Below are 18,381 nucleotides of genomic sequence, written 5' to 3' on the forward strand. Positions count from 1 at the left end.
CGCTGCAATCTAATTTTGCATGCCCTTTCGGTTGCTTTGTGTCGCCAAAACCTGCCACCCAAAGCCTGTTGGGGCCTGATGGAAAAACAAAGTATGGAATTGCATGCGGACCGAGAGAAAATCTCTTGCTTGCGTATGCCGAAATTAATTCCAGGAAGAGGTTTATGCGCATTGAAAGGTGATAGAAATGGTTCTCTTGTTTATTTTCCATTTAAACCCATCTCCCTGCCCGTGGGCATCAGGTGTCACAGACTGTCAACCGAAACTCCGCACAACTGATGCGGCAGATTTTTTGTTCATTTTTCGGTTGCCCTTGCAGTTTTGAATATTTGAAACGGTTTGCTTTCGCCTAGTTGTGTTTGCTTTTGCACATTTGATTGCCCCGTTTTTGGAGATGCAAACCGGCTTAAATGCACACTCGTGTTTGTGAAGAGCAAGTTCATTTAAAAATTCAATTTGCATGTGTGTGTCCACAGCTTATGATTCTCTGTTTTAAAACACCACACATGATTTTGTAATTAAGCATAACTTTCTGGGTCCAAAAAGGGATTTCCATCCTGTATTAAATAACTTTGCAATTAGGCAACTCGAAGGATTGCAAAATTGCAACCAAAGCAGAGAGATGGGATATCCAAACGTGTTCATTCAGCCAACAGCAAACTGTCAACAAGTGTTCGGGCCGTTTAATGAGCTGCACTATGTACTATGTGTTGAGTTCTGTCCCCATTTCGCCAGCATAAACATGAGCCACCCCACACATTGCACATACGCCCTGTGTCACCACAGCACAGCATCAGCTCTCGGTTTGTGCCAACATTTGGCAACACAACAATTGCCTCTGATGAGACAGCCAGCCGACCCACACTCAAAAGGTTCAGTGTTAATGGGCGAGCCAGAGGCCCAAAAATACGAACAAAAATTAAACACACATTCAACTCCCCAGATGAGAAATGCCCGTATTGAGTTCGCAAGGCCACCGACGCACAGACATTTGAGTAATTAAATCTTGGCCAACTCGACAGCAGCTGCAGGGCAAATAGATACTTATGAATACATGTAGATTTCCCGAGCCAAGAATCCAGCAGGTCGCCTACAGGTGCCGCCGATTTCACGCCTGTCAACACGCATGACGCACACCAAAACCGAAGCCAAATTTGGCCGCGTCTGCTGCAGCAGCCGGATAATTATGACTGCGATGACGATTACGATGGATGGGCCCGGCCCCTCCTGGCACTCGATGTGTCGATGGAAGGCGTCTGCATCTGCGTCTGCCTCTCAGCAGGAATTTATTCAATTGCTCGACTGCGCCCTCAAAAAAAAAAAACAAAAGAAGCACAGTGACTGGCCGGAGAAATACAATAATTCCACGAATCTTTGGCCAGACATTTAATTCTTATTTTACCAATATTCATCATTGTGCCAAGGCAACCACGCATTGATTTTACTGATTCGTTTACGAACCTACGAATCCGTTCATAATTAATTAGTAATTATGTTTCTGTATTGAAACCCCTTTACAAATTGCTTTTTCTGATGAAAAACTCCTACCATACTCGTTTTGTGAAGATATATATTAAGGATTATTGCCCTGAAGCCATTCTTACAAATTAAATGAGCTTTTCCAGTTAAGTTTATTTTATTACCATGTGCAGTTCCATTTAATTCATTTCTTTGGTTTATAATTTTACTTAAAACTCAAATGTGGAATTAAAGCTAGAGATAAACAGGACCAACTTCCGCTTGAAGTTTGACTTATTCATTAAACATATAATTATTTCCTTCGTGTTTGAGCCAAAAAACTTTTCCGTTGTGGTTTCACTGGCAAAGTGTTTCCCAAAAATATACATTTCTGTCTGTTTGTGTTCGAACCCGAGACAGTGTGCCGGCTTTAACTCTTCCGATGGAACTCACACCTTGGCTTAAAGTCGCAGAGTGTTGGTGTCTCATGTTGCTGCCGCTGCTGCTGTGGCACAGTAAATCCGGCATTCGGTGTACTTTTGAGTAAGCCAGCCAGCCAGTCTGCCAATTGTCGCTTAAACAGACAGACGTTGATTCCGCTGAGTCGACGATTTACCTGTTGACTGCTTGACGTCTCCAACTTTCGTTTGGGGGGAAATGTTTGGCGAAGTTTTCTGGTTTCTAAAGTGGCAATGTTGTTGCTCTTGCAGGGAGATACAATCGGCCAGCGGCGAGTGGCTGAAGGACGCCTATGCCCTTGGCTCGTGCAGTGCCGTCGACCATCTGACCACCAGCGACGTCCTGAGGAAGAGCATCCGACGTTCTTGGACCATATCGAGTGAGTATAGATTTAATATAGATTTTACTTTCATTGCGTATTAGGGATACGGATTTTATTAATTTCGGGATTTTCTTGATAAATATTGATTAACTACAATACAACGTATAAAAAATATCTTTTATATTTATACACATTTTTAAATAAATATTTTCTTGATAAATATTAGTTAACTACAATACATCGGATAAAAAAGATTTTTTATATTTTTACAAATTTTTGGAACCAGAATTCAATCTTATTAAATAACTTGATCATAGCTGCTATTTCAAATTCGTTTATACAATCAAAAGGTTTTATATTTGATCCCATTAAACTAAAAGAAAATAACATAACTGCAATTAGAATTTTCAGAAGAATAACAAAAGTAAAATATATAATTGGTTAGTTCATTACTAAAAATCTTTATCCACCGACAGATCCCGAGGACGATCCGAACAACCCCAACTCGCAGCAGCCGGTGGCAGACAACCTCTACCCGCAGCAACAGCATCTGATTGAGGCCCAGTCGGCGGGCAGCTACCCCACCCTGCACCAGCACCACCAGCAGCACCACCTGCCCCCCCAGCCGCGGCCCACTACGCACGGCCTTGGCTACGGCAGTGGCACTGCCACGCCCACCACCAGCAGCAAGTGGCAGCTGGGCCGCCGGGTCCTGCGTCAGTCGACCCTCCCGAGCAGCCTGAACAACGACCCAACAATCAGCGGCAGCGGTGGCAACCTGGCCAACTACAATTCCGTTAACCTAACGGCGCCCACATCGCCGCATCAGCTGCAGAAGAGTCCGCTCTACCCGAGCGCCTACAACAGCGACGACGTCATCCACATGAACACCATGCCCGGAATGGGAATGGGCGTGGGTGTTACAGTGGGTGACTGCGACAACTACGCACAGCAGCAGCAGCAGCTTCAGCAGCAACAACCCCAACTGGAGGTCACGCCCACACATCATCGGCTGCAGGTGCGCCGCCAATCCACGCTGCCAGCTCAGCCCACTCCGGCCATATACATGTCCACCTCCCCGAACCGGCTGTACAGTCGCTCCCCGGAAAGATCGCCGGGGGAGCAGCAGCGCTATCCGCCCTTCATGCGGCAGACCTCGTTCCCCGAGCCGCCGAGCAGCAACTATCATCGCACCAAGCTGCTGCCCAGCACAGGAGCTCCAACCGCGACGGTGGTGGCTCCACCACCGCCTTTAAACTACGAATCCCAGGCATCCAGTTTGGCCAGCGATGAGCAGGACGTAGGTCCCATGCCCAAGCCGAGGATGACGCGGCAGGCCACATTGCCTAATCCCGAGCAGCATGTCAAGCTGTTGCCCACATCGCCGCCAAAGCGACAAACTTCTCCGCAGTTTCGACGTTCGCCGGAGTTTCTGCAGCGCCAGCAGACTCTGCCCAATCCGGAGGCCTTCAGCAGTGGCAACACACTCACCGTGCACTCCACGCCACCGGCCAAATTTATGCCCATCTCGCCGAGGGCCAAGCAGAATTTCCTCTTCCCGAGTGTTCCGAATCCCCGGCAATTTCTCTCGCAGCCTCATGTGCCCGCCGTTGGAGGAACAGATCTGGGCAGCGGAGGCAGTGTGGCCAGCACCAGTGGTCCAGGTGGCGGTGAGCAGTACTCGAGTAGCCAGAGTGTGAATATCCATCACTCGAGGGATCCGCATGCCAAGATGATTAAGGTGCGCAGCCACAGCAACGAGGAGTACTCGAACACCAAGGGACATCCGGAGAACAGGAGGCTGCTGCCGGAGATTCCGACGGCTGTTCAACGACCAGGAGGTCGATCGCCCAGTCGTCTGGTGCGTCAAGATTGCCTCAAGGAGGAGCGAACCTTCGGGGAGGCCAAGCAGCAGTTCCATCAGTTTCCCGATGTCACCGAGGAGCTGGACAATCGTCCGGAGTACGTGGATTACTTTGGCGACAGTGCCTCCAGTTTCCTGGAGTCCGACGAGGTGCAGTACGAGCGAAACTACAACGCTGGATTCAGCAGTGAGCCGCGCATTATCTACAACAATGGATCGGATGATGGTAGCTACCAGAATTCCTCCCAGAGACCCATTTACAGTGCCGAGAATGTCCTGGCCGATTCGGGATACGGGGGAGGTGCCGGCGTGGGCCTGGGAGCCAGTGCTTCTGGGTCAGGTGGTGTGCCCAGCTATTATCCCGATATGGGCACTCCGCAGGGATTCTACGGAGGAGCCGCTCTGCCTCGAACTCCACTGATGCACAATCGCCTCCGACGCAGGCAGTCCAGGGAGCTGCAGATGCAGCAGGAGGAACTGGCCCAACTGTCGCAGGTCTCGGATGCGAGTGGCAAGGGTTCGGGCAACGAAGGAGCCTCCAGCAGTGGAGGTGCCTCCGACAGCCATGCCGCCGAGAGAAGGAAGCCCGAGCAGATGCGCTCCGTTTCAGAGGACTCTGGAGCTAAGACCACACCCAAGCCGGTCACACGACGATCCTTTTCGCATCCCGAAAAGGACACGCAGGTGGGTTGAATACCTCCGAGTACCATAAGGCAGATAAATCATTAATGATTCTTTTTTTATGAGCAGCCAACGAAGAAAACGGAGATTTCAAAGATACCCAGCCCACGACCTTTGGCTGATATCTTAGACAAAACGCGCGGCAACTCCAAGATTCCGCAGGCAAGGCGACGCAACAGCCGCACGGGAATCGGCGAGGCCGAGGAGGGTAAGTCCTGGAGGATACTTCAGTTTCGATAGTAGCTATGGTTGCATTCTGCGCCCACGCATCCGTAGAACCCAGGGACCGCAATTATTAAACAGTTTTTTACCAAGCACCCATCATTTATCTTCACCCAGAGTTGATTCATAACATAACCGATCATTGTCTAAAAATCATATTGAATCAAATTTTGTAGTTGCTATATTATGTAGAACATATAAATTACACACGTATTGCTTATAACTACAAATTAATGCAAATGTAGTATCCCATTTATTAAATATGAAAATAAATTAAAAATAGTTTCGAGTGATTATAGTTACCGACCCTTATTTTGATTGGTAAATATATATGTAGCCTTTATAATTTTGTTATATTTGAATTTAAGTATTTCGTTTTTTAATTTAAATAATGTTTTATTGTTTCGTTTAAATAAGTCAATGAAGTCCAAGAAAATAAGTTCAAAAATTTGTTTATTTTACAATCGAACCTTAAACGACTTGTAATTAAATAGTAAAAGTAGATACTCAGTAAAAACACAGATATAACTGGCAATTTGAATTAATCAATCACAAAAGAATAAACTTAAAATAGCTAATAGCAAGTATAATTCGAATTTCGAAAACCATATCCACAAACAAATAGTTGCCCCATCCTCGGCTGCCCAAAGTAGTATTTGCCTGCGCATAAATAACTATGTATTTACGGCTAATGAATTAATTAATTAATGAATTCTTGCGGTCCCTGGTAGAACCTTGAGTAGCTGCGCTTGTTCCGGCACCCGATTGATGAACGCTTTGCACCCCTTCCCGTTAACCGCCCCCACAGGTAGCACGCCCCAGCACATTTACTCCTTCCATCAACAGCTTATGCATAGAAACTCTGATTTAGCCATGCGCCTGAAAAAAACAGAAATTCCTGTCGCCTCAGTAGCCTCAGCCAGCCAGGAGGAGAGTCAGAATCAGAGCCAGAATCCCCAGGGGGATTCCTCTGGAGCGGAGCAGCCGGTCAACGGCAAGTCCGTCGAGTCCTCGGCCAACAAGGAGCAACAAGGCGACCCAAACAGCTCGGCGGTGAGTAGAACAGAACATCAAAAGCCCGAAGACAAGTAGGCTTAAAGGGGAAAACTTTTTTTTTATTATTATCATTAGGATGCCACCCACACCAGCACTTTGGGCGAACAGGAGTTGCAAAATGCAGTGGAGGCCGCGGCGGTGGTCTTCAAGAAGGTCGTGCTGCAGCGTCGCAAGGAGAAGGAGAAGGCCGCCGAAGAAGGTTAGTGCTAATAGCTGTCCCTACACAATACACTGAGAAAAAGATCGAGATCTAGTCAAAAATTAAAAAGTATACTTACCATTTATAGATTTACTTTGCATTACACTGATTTCATTCATGAATTTAAATCACAGTTCCTAACAAAAGCTTCGTAAAATACAAGTTTAATTAACACCTTTATTATTCTTCATCATTATAACGTTTAAATATTTATAGGCCTAGAAAGTCAAAAAATATTTTAGATTAAGGCTTAGTACTCAACCCAACAAAAAGTGGTCCAAAACAAAAAACTTCATATGAAAAACAACGTCAAAAAATTTTGTTTCATATGAAGTTTTTGTTTTGGACGACTTTTTGTTGGGTTGAGTACTAGCCCTATAACTTGATTTATTCTTGAATTTAGTTGGATAACTTTATCTCAGTGTACACTATGTTGTCCTATCTGTGTAGCTAAGTGTATGTTTGGGAGCGTAATTAACTTGGTGATGGTAATGCTAATGCCTCTACTGATGCTACTTCTGATGCTGATGGTGGGTGGTGATGGCCCGACGACTAACAAACTCTTTGTGAAGGGCTTCGCCGTCTTCCGTCTAATTTCGCTCAATTAATTAAGCTCCTTCTGGGACTGAAGGTGGGCGCTCCTTGGGTTGTCATTGCCAAGTCACGCCTGCTTAACCAGAAGTTGCCATGCACTTCCCTTACTTTAAGAAAGGAAAGAGTAAAGTGAAACAAGATTAATTGTATCAAATGAAAAAGCTAGTTTTACAAGAGAGTTTATCTAAAAAATTAATTTTTGTTAATAATTAATATAAAGATTTACGGATATAATAAAGTAAATATTCTGGGCAATTATAATAGTAGACGGTAAACCCAGTGTACATGGGGAAAACTTTCCACTTCGCATTCCTTGGTCATTGGCTTTTAAAAGCGGATCCCCAAAAGAATGCAACACTTTTTCTCGCTCGCTTCTTTTGAGAGTTCCTCAAAGTATTCCATCAATTTTCGCCTTGTTCACAGCAGACTTCCGTTCTCTATTTGAATTAAATTTCCCCCGAAGCTATTGGCGACATGACCACAAACGACCGACGAACCGAATTTAAGAGCAAAGTTGGCGCGGTTCAAAAGATTTTGCGGCACGGGACCGAAACAAAATACAAAAACCGTGCCGTGGGCTGGCGCACACAAAAAAAAAACTTGGTAAAATCAACTGTAATAATTGTCAAACAGGCCCCAACCAGCAAAATTGTCAATTCTACTAAGTAAATTGTCATTTCACAACAACAAAATACACACAATTAGCAAAGACACAAACCCAAAGCAAAAACAAAATACACGTAGCTATTTTAATAGTTACGTAACTATCTTTTTTGGTTAATTTTACCAAGCAAATTTTTTTGTGTGCGGGGTAATTTTTTGGCAACTCATAAATCGATTTCCCACCCACACGCACTTTTTCCCTGCCAAGAGCGCCAAGAGTTTTCAGAGGATTTTCCCGGGGGAGGCAGAGGAGCCCGAACGCCTTTGCCGCCTTTTGTTATGTTTCAATTTGGCGATTTGTGGGAGTCTGGTTTTGTGACCACCAACGCAGCGTGTGTCTATGTTGCGGATTCGAGATGCGGTGCCGTCGCCTCGAAGGATTCCACAATCCGGGTCCTTGTGCTGTCAGTTCTGCCCACGGACAAACCAAAGCCCCGGCGCCACCCACTGGAATTTTTGGACTGCCAAAACTGTAGCGTTAATCTTATCTCCCGCACCTTTTGTCCTCCTATGTGGGTACTCCTCTGTGAATGCCTAAAAGTGTTCGCAGTTCGCTGCTAGGAAACGATTTTTGAGTACACTAAACGAAATGTTCAAGTTCCTCTTCACCTCAATCAAAAAGGAAACGAAATTAAGGTTTCGGTACCAAATTTTTTTTTTATATTTTTATTTCGTTTTGATTGAAGTATGGACCCTGCCTTAATTAATAATAAAATAATAATAAAAATATTTACAATCGACGTAAAGCAAAAAAAACAGGACCGAATAAAACCTGTCTTTTTTTTATTTAATTGGAAAAAATTGTCTTAGGTTGATTTAAAAATACCAAGTCACTGCAATAGAATTCTATGCACTTTCTTAAAAAAAAGTTAACACTTTTTGAATTGTTAAAAATTGCTAAATATAATATGGCAACAACCAATTTCTCGCAGTGTTCAAAACGGATAAAAAGGAAGTGTGTGCCTGGTGCAGGGAGGGCGCCGATCAAATGTTTACTTTGTGGCTGCCAAGGATTGACGCTATGTGCATCCGCTGTTGCAGTTTTTGTTTGTGCACCCATCCAAGCGAAAGAGGTGGCGCTGAGGTACTCCGTGGGGAGGAGGGAATGGGTGAAGCAGGGCATGACGATGTTGGCAACTTTAAAAGCTTTTTGGCAAATTTTTGCTAGTCCTTGTCTTGGCAAGAAAAGCTTGTGGCCTAGAATCATAATCAATAAAGAGTCTTTCAACTGCTTCCTGACAAGATGGGTACTTGAACTGATGGGGAAATGATTTTGGAAGTATTTAATTTTGATCAGGATGCAGTGAATAACTTTTTTCACTTTATAAAGGTCATGGTTTTTCTTGCTAAATGGCACTTCCGATTTTCCCGGGATCTGGACCTTATGAGCATGGGTTAATTTATTATTGGCCCTTTCTTATAATGCTATTAAATATCCAATTCCCCAGATAAAGTTTACATTAAATAGTTTTGCTATTGTATAAATTGAGGGAATAAATAAAAAAAAGTTTATGCTAAACTTTGCTTACAATACAAGTTCTAGCAACAATACAAAACTTGATATGTTTACCTCCCCTTAGTTTTATAAAACTTCTCAGTTACTAAAGATTTCATTTGTTTATTAAAAACTGTAATTCATTATTTTTATCAATTAGCTTGATAGTATGAGGGACATAAAAATCGATTTGCAATTATGAGGGTTCAACAAAGTTGCTCAGATTGCCATTCGAGTGCATAGATAACAATCAATAAATTGGGCTAGATAAAATGAGTATCACTCCTTCGAACTAACACTCCTGCTTTCGTGCTCGTAACCTTTGGTATCTTTTAACATCTATTTATATCTGTGGTTTTTCGGTCTAACCAAAGCCATCCAAGCTTAACCCATGCTAGCTGTAAGTTTTTGTAAAAACAACCACCCGTACTAACCCATCTGCAACCCATAACCCATAGCATTGGTGTGGAAAAACTCACCCCCCGGCTAACCAGTATTTCACCTGTGTGTATTTCTGTGTCTGTGTGGTGCTAATAACCGGTATTTGCGTACCGCTTCGTGGTGTTGGTCAACGTCAAAGTGGTTGTCTCCGAACTTATTTGCCCGAAACTCCAACCCTGCTACTCCACAGGCGCAGTGCAGCAGCAGCAGCTGTCCGTGGTTTCCGGTGATATCGGCGGATTAGGAGGGGGCGATGCCATGGAAACGTCATCGTCATCGGAGCTAGACTTCAGGTGTTCCACTCAGCATGGACGCCAGCAGCAGCAGTCGCAGTATAGCGTTGAAGCGGACGAGTTCAAGCTCGTCTTCCTCAACTCGGATTCATCGTCGTCCTGTCACGGAGAAGAGGAGGAGGATGAGAATGACACGGATTCATCCTGTTCCACGCACCACTGTCACAGCATTGTGAGCAATGTGGAGGACTGCGACTGGGATTACTTTGAGCCCTCCATGATCTCCACGACCACGACGACGACGACCACCATGATTGCCTATAGCACGGCCAGCCGAGCCACGCCCACTCCACCGCCGCGTGTGAGGCGTCAGTCCAGCGATAGTGACTCCCCCCTGGTGCAAAGACGTCCTCCGCCAGTGAGGAGCAGCTACTGCCCGAGGATCAGGGAGAGTGACACGGGCACCGACGAGGAGTTTGTCCTGAACACCGAGAGCAGTTCGCAGACCAGCTCCGATCAAACCCCACCACCGGTGCCACCGCCGCCACATCCACTCAGCATGAAGACCCGGATCAAGACGCGTTTCCTGAAGAATCACCACCACCACAGTCACCACAACCGATGCAGCTGCAATCCCGGCCAGCAGCAGCAGCAGCCGCAGCAACCGCAATATGTGCCCATACCCGTACCGGTGCCCATTCCAGTGCCCATGGCCAACTATCCCAATTGGCCGGATATGCCGCCGACCACCGGTAATCCCCTCCTGGAACAGGACGAGCAGCAGCTGGCCGCCAGTTTGCAGCAACTTTGGAAGGCGGCCGGTCAGCAGCAGCAATTTGCCGCCATAGTTGCAGCCTACTCGCAGCAATTTGCGGCGGCCAGCAGCAACATGTTCGATGCAACGCCGCCGGTGACCAGCAAGAGTTACCAACAACTGCCCACGACGCCGCCACCGATGCCGCAGCGCCTGCGCGGACTGGGATTGGGCGGCTTCAAGTCCTCGGCTCCGGAGCTGAGTGCCTCGCTGGGATCACTGATGACGCAGTCCCTCTGCTCGACCATATCCTCCTCCTCGTCCTCGACCAGCACCTCGGGCTATGGGACGGCGGGACGGAGTCTGGAGACGCTGGCCAGTCCAATGCGAGCTGCCAACTCGATGCAGCAGCAATACAAAGAGCAATACCAACAACAGCAGCAACAAATGGCCAGCAATGCTTTCAAGCCAAAGCCAACAAGTTTAGTAGCGTCGCGTTCGCCGACGGGTGAGCAACCAGAAACGAGCAACGCGCGTCGCGGCAGCAGCAACAGCAACAGCGAGAGCGACGACAGCAACACCAAGAGCAGCAGCAGCAGCAACAAGAGCAACGGCAACAACAACGCAACGCCCACAACGGGTAGATTGTGTAATGTTTATGATAAAACCGGCACATTGCCAGTGCCCATCGCTCAGGCACATGTTGCCAGTGTAGATAAGAGCTTGGCGGCAGCAGCAGCAGCAGCAATATCAACAGAAATAGCAGCAACAACAGCAACTACAGCGACATCCACAAAGGGAATCGCTCTGAGAGTGGCCAGCAAATACCAGAGCCGAAATCTATGCGAAACCCAGCCAGCGGCAACAACACAAACCTACCTGGCCAGTAAAAACAGCCACGAAGAAGTGGAAGCAGCAGACGAAACGAATATACATAAAAATCAAGTACCAACAGCAGCAGCACAGGCAGCAGCAACAACAGCAACACAAACACAAACAGCAACTAGAGCTGCGGCTCCTGCGGTAATAACTCGTTTCGGTGGACTTGCAGTCGAAAATGCTGTTGGAAATGTTGGAAATGCTGAAAGTGCCAGTCTCAGCCCAAAACTTAAGCCAAAACCCAGAGCCCAGCACCCAGAGCACATAGATCAGCGGACGACAGCGAAGGAGAGTGCCAAGAATTTGTCCTCCAATCGACTTATAGAGAACATCAACAAGATGTCCGATGAGGCATCACCATCGGCATCGGCAACTGCCCATCTGCAGAGCGAGAGCTTTGCGGCCAGCAGTCCAGATGAGGCGAGCAGTAGTAGTAGCCAGGAGGAGGAGGGGGATCAAGAAGAGCATAAGGAGGAGGAGCAGCTGAAGCAACGTAAACCCACCCAGAGAAGCTACAATGTGGCCGGGATGATGGAGGAGCAGCAGCCAGAAGCAGAGGTTATTCCACAACGCCACCACAGCACCACCAGCGATTCCAGCTCCTCCAGCAGCAGCTCCAACTCCAGTTCCAGCTCCGAATCCTGCGATTCGGATGATACGGGCACCGTGCGCGATCGCAGGCCCAAGAGAAGGAGGTTCAACAAGGTGTTTATCGTTAATAGACAGCCAGGTGCGCGGGTGAGACGCAGTTCCTCCACCGAGGGCGATTCCCTGTCCTCCTCGGAGGCCAATTTAGAGGACTCATCCGACAATGATACCGACACCGAGCGCACGGATTGTGGGATTGTATTGAACTATGTGAAACCGCTCGAGGAGGAGGAGGAGCCCAAGGAGGAGGAGGGGGCGGCGCCAGCAGCTGCACGTGATTGCCAATCGAGTGACGAAGACGCAAACGAAGATGATGAAAGTGAACGCCGCGTTGCCAACTCAAGCGATGAGCTGGCCAACTGCATTGTGGTGGTGGGCGGGCAGACGGACGACGGAGCCGCCGGCGTGGTGCTGCATCACATGCGATCGCTGCCAGACGACGGCGACGCAGGCGAATCAGAGCAGCGCCACTCGATGGAAGCTAGCGATGCCCTGGCCGCCTGCCAGGAGCTGCACAGCATCGCGAACGATGTCAATCGGATGCTGGGGCTGCACAAGCAGAACTCCCAGCTGGAGATGAAGCTCCAGCGGCTGCGACAGGGAGTGGCGGAAATCAATGAGAATCTGCAGCTGTCTAAGGGTGACACTAGTGCGGCTGCCACCCACTCAGGTAGTGGGTGGTTGGAAGGTGGGAAACCCGACGAGTGCAGCCCTGCTTCTCGGAAAAGCCCCTCTAATGAGGGACCGCCGTCGCCTCTCACCTGCTGTTCAAAGCAGGTAGAAGCAAACAGTGAACTGGTGGATGAGCAGCGGCAGCAGCAGAGGAGCGGCAGAACAGCTGAGCAAACTCAGCGGCAGCAGAGGGTCGGCACATGCAGCCAAGCATGCAAAATAAACGAAAACAGTGGTGACTACTCGCTGGATTCACTCTCGGCAACTTCAGCGAGTTTCTGTTTGGCACCTGAGCAGGTAGAAGAGAGCCCGAACTCTCATTTGGATTTTCTACCTGTAAGCGACGCTCGCGAGCAATATCGCTTCGATTCGAAATCGGAGTCGCCGGAGTCGCCAGTCGAAAATGAAATGTTAAACGTTGCGGTTGCTCCACGCTCGTCGCTCTACGGCGGCAACAACAACAACGGCAACAACGATAATAGCAACAACGAACACACTAATAACAACAACAGCGAACTTGGCCATAATAATAATGACGCTTTCGCAGCACAAAAGACGAGAAATAGCGGCTCGAGTGTTGTTTTCAGTGACGTAGTGAGTGTGAATTCGAATGTGCTTGTGAGTGGTGAAAACGAGTGTGACTACGACAAAATATTTGGTAGCCATCAGCAAAGTACTGCAAGTGCAACAGCAGCAGCAACACCTGAGACACCTGCAACATCGCCCAGCGAACTGGCTTCGCCCAAAAATTCACTTTCAGCCAAGTATCGCAGTTTGGTCATGATCACCAAAGACAATGAAAGTGCAGCTGGCAGCGATTACGAAATGGCAAGCAGCAGCAGCAGCAACAGCAACAGCAGCAACATACACGACAGCAGCAACAAAGGCCCGTCCAGCAGCAACACTTTTGGCCAGAACTTTGCGGGTGACTCACTTCGCGCCATGGAACTCGTGAGCAGCGATCGCGAATCGTACAGCGTGGACTCGCTAAACGAACCACCGACTCCACCGCCCGCTGTGCCGGAACTTAGTGTGGAGGACGGACTGGCGGACGACGATTCCTGGGTGGAGGAGCTGAGTCAGCGGGGTGAGGATGATGACGAGGATCTCAGCCAGGCCACTACCACACCCACGGCCACCGATTCCGAAGATGCGGAGGGAGAGAGCGAAGGAGGAGGAAACCGACGACATGGCTACCTTGATCGCGAGGAGGAGCTGAGGGGCTACAACAGATCCGCCATCGACTTCACCCTGCACACCATTGTCGAGGAGAGCTGCGAGGAGAGCGAGGTGGCCTCCATGCGGGCGGACAACGAGGATGCCGAGCTGGAGGATGAGGATCTGGCGGAGCGCAGGAGGCAGCGCACCCTGCAGCACCACCACCGACTGAGTGCCTCCGAACTGGAGAAGTACTTCTTCTTTGGCCTGGGCGACGGGCGGGTAATGAGTTCCATTGACACGCGTGGCGATGACACCGCTTCCGAGGTGAGTTCCGAGTGCTCCGAGAGTCTGGACTCGCTGCCCCACGAGGATCAGCTGCTGGACACCAGTGGAGCCTCCGATTTGGCCTCTTCACGGCTGGAAAAGTACTTCCTCTCTGGATTTATGGGCTTCAGTGGCGGAGAAAAGCAGGCGGAGAGCGATGAGAGTGGCGGCAGTGTGGGCAGCGACAGCGAGGGTCATCCGAGTCCCAGTCAGCGGAGGAAGCGACTGGTGAGGGCCAGGGGAACCCCCAGAAGTCACAACTCCTCGTTGGATAATCTCCTGCTGCCAGAAACAGACACCCTCGATTCGACGGTCACAACTTCTGCCGCTGCTGCTTCTGCCACCGTGGAGGACACCTCCGAATCGGAGGCAGGCTGTGACGACACTGTGATCCATCTGGCCAACGCTGGAGCCTCGGATGGCTCCTCCTCGGACACCATCAAGCGCAAGAAGCAACTGCGCAAGCGTCACGATTCCCTAGACGAAAAGAAACTGCACGATCTGGAGCCCTCGGAGTGCAGGACACCCACTCCCGGTGGAGGTGGCAACCAAGTGCAGTTGCAATCCCAGGCCAAGAAGCAACAGCAGCAGCATCACCACAGCAGGGATAGTGGCTTTGTGGGCAGCAACGATGATCTGCTGAAGGCGGCACCGGACTGCGAGCCTCCCAAGAGTCCAACACCTGCGCTGGAGCAGATTAGCGAGGATCGGGAGCCGGCCCATCACAGTCAGATCAGCCTGGCCAAGATGGACAGCATTCCCAGCACTTCGGCAGCCGCTGGAGTTGCGCCTCTAACCAGCCAACTGAGGAATCTGGCCGCCTTGCCCAATCTGGTGCGAAAGGATAGCTTCAACAACTGGAGTTCCGACGAGGAGACCAACCTGATGATGAGCAAGATGCGGCAGTTCTTCAAGACGCTCATTGTGGCCACCGCCAATGCGCAGCAGAGTAAGCCCACCACTCCCAATCAGGCGCAGGGTCAGGTTCAGAGTACCACTCCCAGTTCCCAGCGCAGATTGGCCAAATCCCGGCCAGCTCAGTTGGCCTATTTCGAGAACGAACTGACGCGACTGATGAAAACCGTGCCGGGCATCAATGACGAGCAGGTGCGCGAAATAGTGGAGTACCTGAGCAGCGAGGACACCTGGTCCGATTCCTACGACTCCTCGGACTACACCAGTTCCGATCTGGAGGGTGGCGAGCGGAAGGGCCAGCTGAAGGCCCAGATCTCAGCCAGCTGCCAGCAGATCATCAACAAGTTCGAGATCGACGAGGAGGGCGATCGCGGTGATGGCGGACTCCTCGACGAGAGTCAGAGCGTGCCCATGGAGGCTCTGGTGTACCAGAAACTGGTGGCTTCCTTCAGCAAGGTGGCAGCGGGTGGAACGGAACCGGAAATAGAAGCTGCCCAGGAAGTGGAGGAAAAGGAACCCACGACAGAAAGATCTCCCCAGCTGTTTGCCAAGGTGATGCAGCACATCGGCACTAGACTAGTGGCCCTGATGCACGAGGTGAGCAGTGGCAACGAGACGCCCACACCATCGCCGCAGGGCCAGCGGCACCATCGAAGACTGCAGGCCAAGATCTCGGCCACCACGACGGAGGACGAGGAGGATGAGGTGGAGGAGCAGCTAAGGGCCATGCCCATTAAGCAGCTCAAGCTGCGCAGCAGATCCCATGATCTCCTGCTAGATGGCACCAGTCCTCACTCATCGCATCACCTGCATCTCCACCAGGCCACCGTTCATCATCCGGGCAGCGGTGGAGGAGCAGCTGGAGCAGGAGGATCCGCACCCGGACACTCGGACAACGCCGGGGAGGAATGCGGCGTGGCCAGCGACTACGAGCGGTTCTCGTGGCGCGGCAGTTTTGAGTCGGCATTACTGGCTAATGGCGACAGCAGAACGAGGCTCAGCCAGCTGAGCCAACTGGACAGGGATAACTCGTCGTCTGCGTCCGCTTTGGCTGTGGCAAAGCGCCGATCGGCAGGCGACCTTCTCTTCAGCCAGCACCAGCAGAGTCTCAGCCGCGAGCAGTTGGACCGCGTGCGTTCCTGCGGCAGCATCGGAGGCGGCGATGCCCACCACCACCAGCTGGAATCCTCGCCGGCCAAGCCGTGGCTCTCGTCGGCGGGCTCCTCGATTGGCGGTGACTCCACGAAGGATGTGCGGCGATCCAGTGTGCCGGATGCCATCTACGAGACGGATTCCAGCGATGAGGCTGCCTCGAATCAGTTTGGCGGAGCAAGATCAACTCTGCCGAGAAGCCTAAACTCCGGTGGTCCTGTGGTGGCCAGCACGAACTCGCTGCCCAGGCTGCCCACCACCGGAGTGGGTGCCCCAATGACCAGCACCCCGAAGACAAAGTCACAAAGTGCCCTCAACCACACACCCTCCAATCTGTCCACCGTTTCGGCCACCGGCAGTGCCAAGAGTGCGCGGTACCGCTCGCCAGGATTGGCGGCTCGCGCGGCGGCTGTCAGTGGAGCGGCAGGAACGGCTGCGGGTGGCTCTGCCGCCGCTGGTGGAGTGGGAGGGAATAGTGGTTCCACGGGCAAAAAACTAGGCGCGGGCTTCCAGTTCCTCTACTCCAAACGCGATGCGCGCAAACGTCTCAACATGTCAGCGGGTGAGTTGCTCAAAAAGTCAAATGTTTACCTTTTGCATACTATTAAGGGGGGTGATGTGGGCCACTCCTTCAACTACTGAGAGGGGATGGTATGGTATAAGGTGGTGCGTTCCTAGTGCGACACGCACAGGAGTCAGCCGGCGGGCTCAAATAACTGGCCATGAAATTGCTTCCTTCCTAATGAAAAATTCCTCACTCCAAGTGGAAGGAGTCGAAAATTTGCCGGCAAAGAAGTCCTGGGGGAATCTGATCCTTAGACGAGTGGGAGACAGATGACCTCAAGGCGAGGTTTTCACTGAAAAATATTCAGTGAAAAAAATATATAAACAATGCTTATATCAACTTAATGGATTTTTCCCAAAAAGTATAAATTTTAAAGACTTTTAATTCGAATTTGTTGCTAATTCTATGCTATATCCTATATTAATTCCCCTCCTTAAAAGACATAAATATTTTTTTTAAAAGCATAAAGCATAACCTTTTGAAACACCCACTTACTAAAATTAATTCCGTTCAAGTGCCACATAATGGGTCTTGAAATTTCGTAGAAAGGAGGTGCTGCCGCACCCTGAACTATTTTATGCTGATTAGGCTGAGGGGCAGGAATCTGGGGAATGTGGCACTTCCTCTTGCCCTCGCCTTCCATAATGATGATGTTGATGTTGCTGCTGGGAAGCCCACTCATAGATACGCACTCACACCAAGGCGGATGGAGACATTTGGTTCCGCAGACAGCTGCTTCACCCGAAATAAACTCAATCAAGGTCAATTAACTGTATCCATATTGAGCTCTCCACTCGTAGCCAACTGCGGCTCAGTTTCCAGTTAGCGTCTAAAGCGATTTTCGCACAGTTGCGTCAGTTAGTGTGTTAATGTGGCTCCAGATGTAGAAGCATGTAGTTTTGGATGTGTGGACTACGACGTGGATGTGGCTTTGTTCCGCTTGGCGGGGGCGTCGCTGGTAGTTTTTGCTGTTCTCCGTCTATTTCTGTTTTTTTTTTTATTTTGGCTGAAAAGCTGTTTTCGCTTTTGTGGCCAACAATTATATACCGCTTGGTCAATGGAACTCGAACTCGCTACTCGAAAACCTGGGTGCAGGCGGGCTTTGAACTTTGCTGTGTCACCTAGAGATGGGGAATGGAATTGGGATGAGGAATGGTTTGAGTGGGCCAAAAAGAGGCACTCCCTAATGTGGCTAAAAGGAAAAAAGAGTTTGATAGAAGTGCATACTCATATAAATTATTTTAAAATACAGCAAATGGTGGGTTTTTTAATCATTAAGAGAAAAACATCACATAGTTATTAAAAACAAATCAAAAAATTTGAATCGTAATTATCATTTTTCGTTATCGAAAAGAGAAATCGTAAGAAAATTCATTTCGGCAAAATGCCTTTTATATTTTCTTTTGATAATTCAGTTACTTTACAGCGTTCCGGCACATTAAACCGCAGATAAGCCATTAAGCATTCATGGTGCCCAGATAAACCATGGAAATATGCATTAAATTTTAATAAAACTTTCATTGCTAAAGCAAAGATATTTTAACCAAAGAGAAGAAGATAAAGTAATAAGTGAACGCATCATATTTGAAATTGAATTTTGGTCAATGGACCACCAAGGTTGGCT

At 49.2% G+C, this 18,381-nt stretch overlaps 1 protein-coding gene across 6 annotated transcripts in view; it reads left to right on the forward strand.

Annotated features, from left to right (window-relative positions):
* LOC108061074 (synaptotagmin-like protein 4) overlaps positions 1-18,381 on the forward strand; it is a 50,368-nt gene that overhangs the window by 25,084 nt on the left and 6,903 nt on the right. For 2 of the 6 annotated variants that reach the window (XM_070217681.1, XM_017147087.3), the window contains exons 2-7: positions 2,169-2,296; positions 2,716-4,787; positions 4,854-4,992; positions 5,815-6,059; positions 6,138-6,261; positions 9,645-16,754. In XM_070217681.1, coding sequence (XP_070073782.1) covers positions 3,123-4,787; positions 4,854-4,992; positions 5,815-6,059; positions 6,138-6,261; positions 9,645-16,754 — 9,283 coding nt within the window. In that variant the 5' untranslated portion in view covers positions 2,169-2,296; positions 2,716-3,122. The remainder of the gene's footprint in view (positions 1-2,168; positions 2,297-2,715; positions 4,788-4,853; positions 4,993-5,814; positions 6,060-6,137; positions 6,262-9,644; positions 16,755-18,381) is intronic. The other 4 variants (XM_070217679.1, XM_070217680.1, XM_070217682.1 and 1 more) reach the window with 4 other exon arrangements.

This window comes from Drosophila takahashii, chromosome 3R, assembly GCF_030179915.1.
Source record: "Drosophila takahashii strain IR98-3 E-12201 chromosome 3R, DtakHiC1v2, whole genome shotgun sequence".
Taxonomy (NCBI): domain Eukaryota; kingdom Metazoa; phylum Arthropoda; class Insecta; order Diptera; family Drosophilidae; genus Drosophila; species Drosophila takahashii.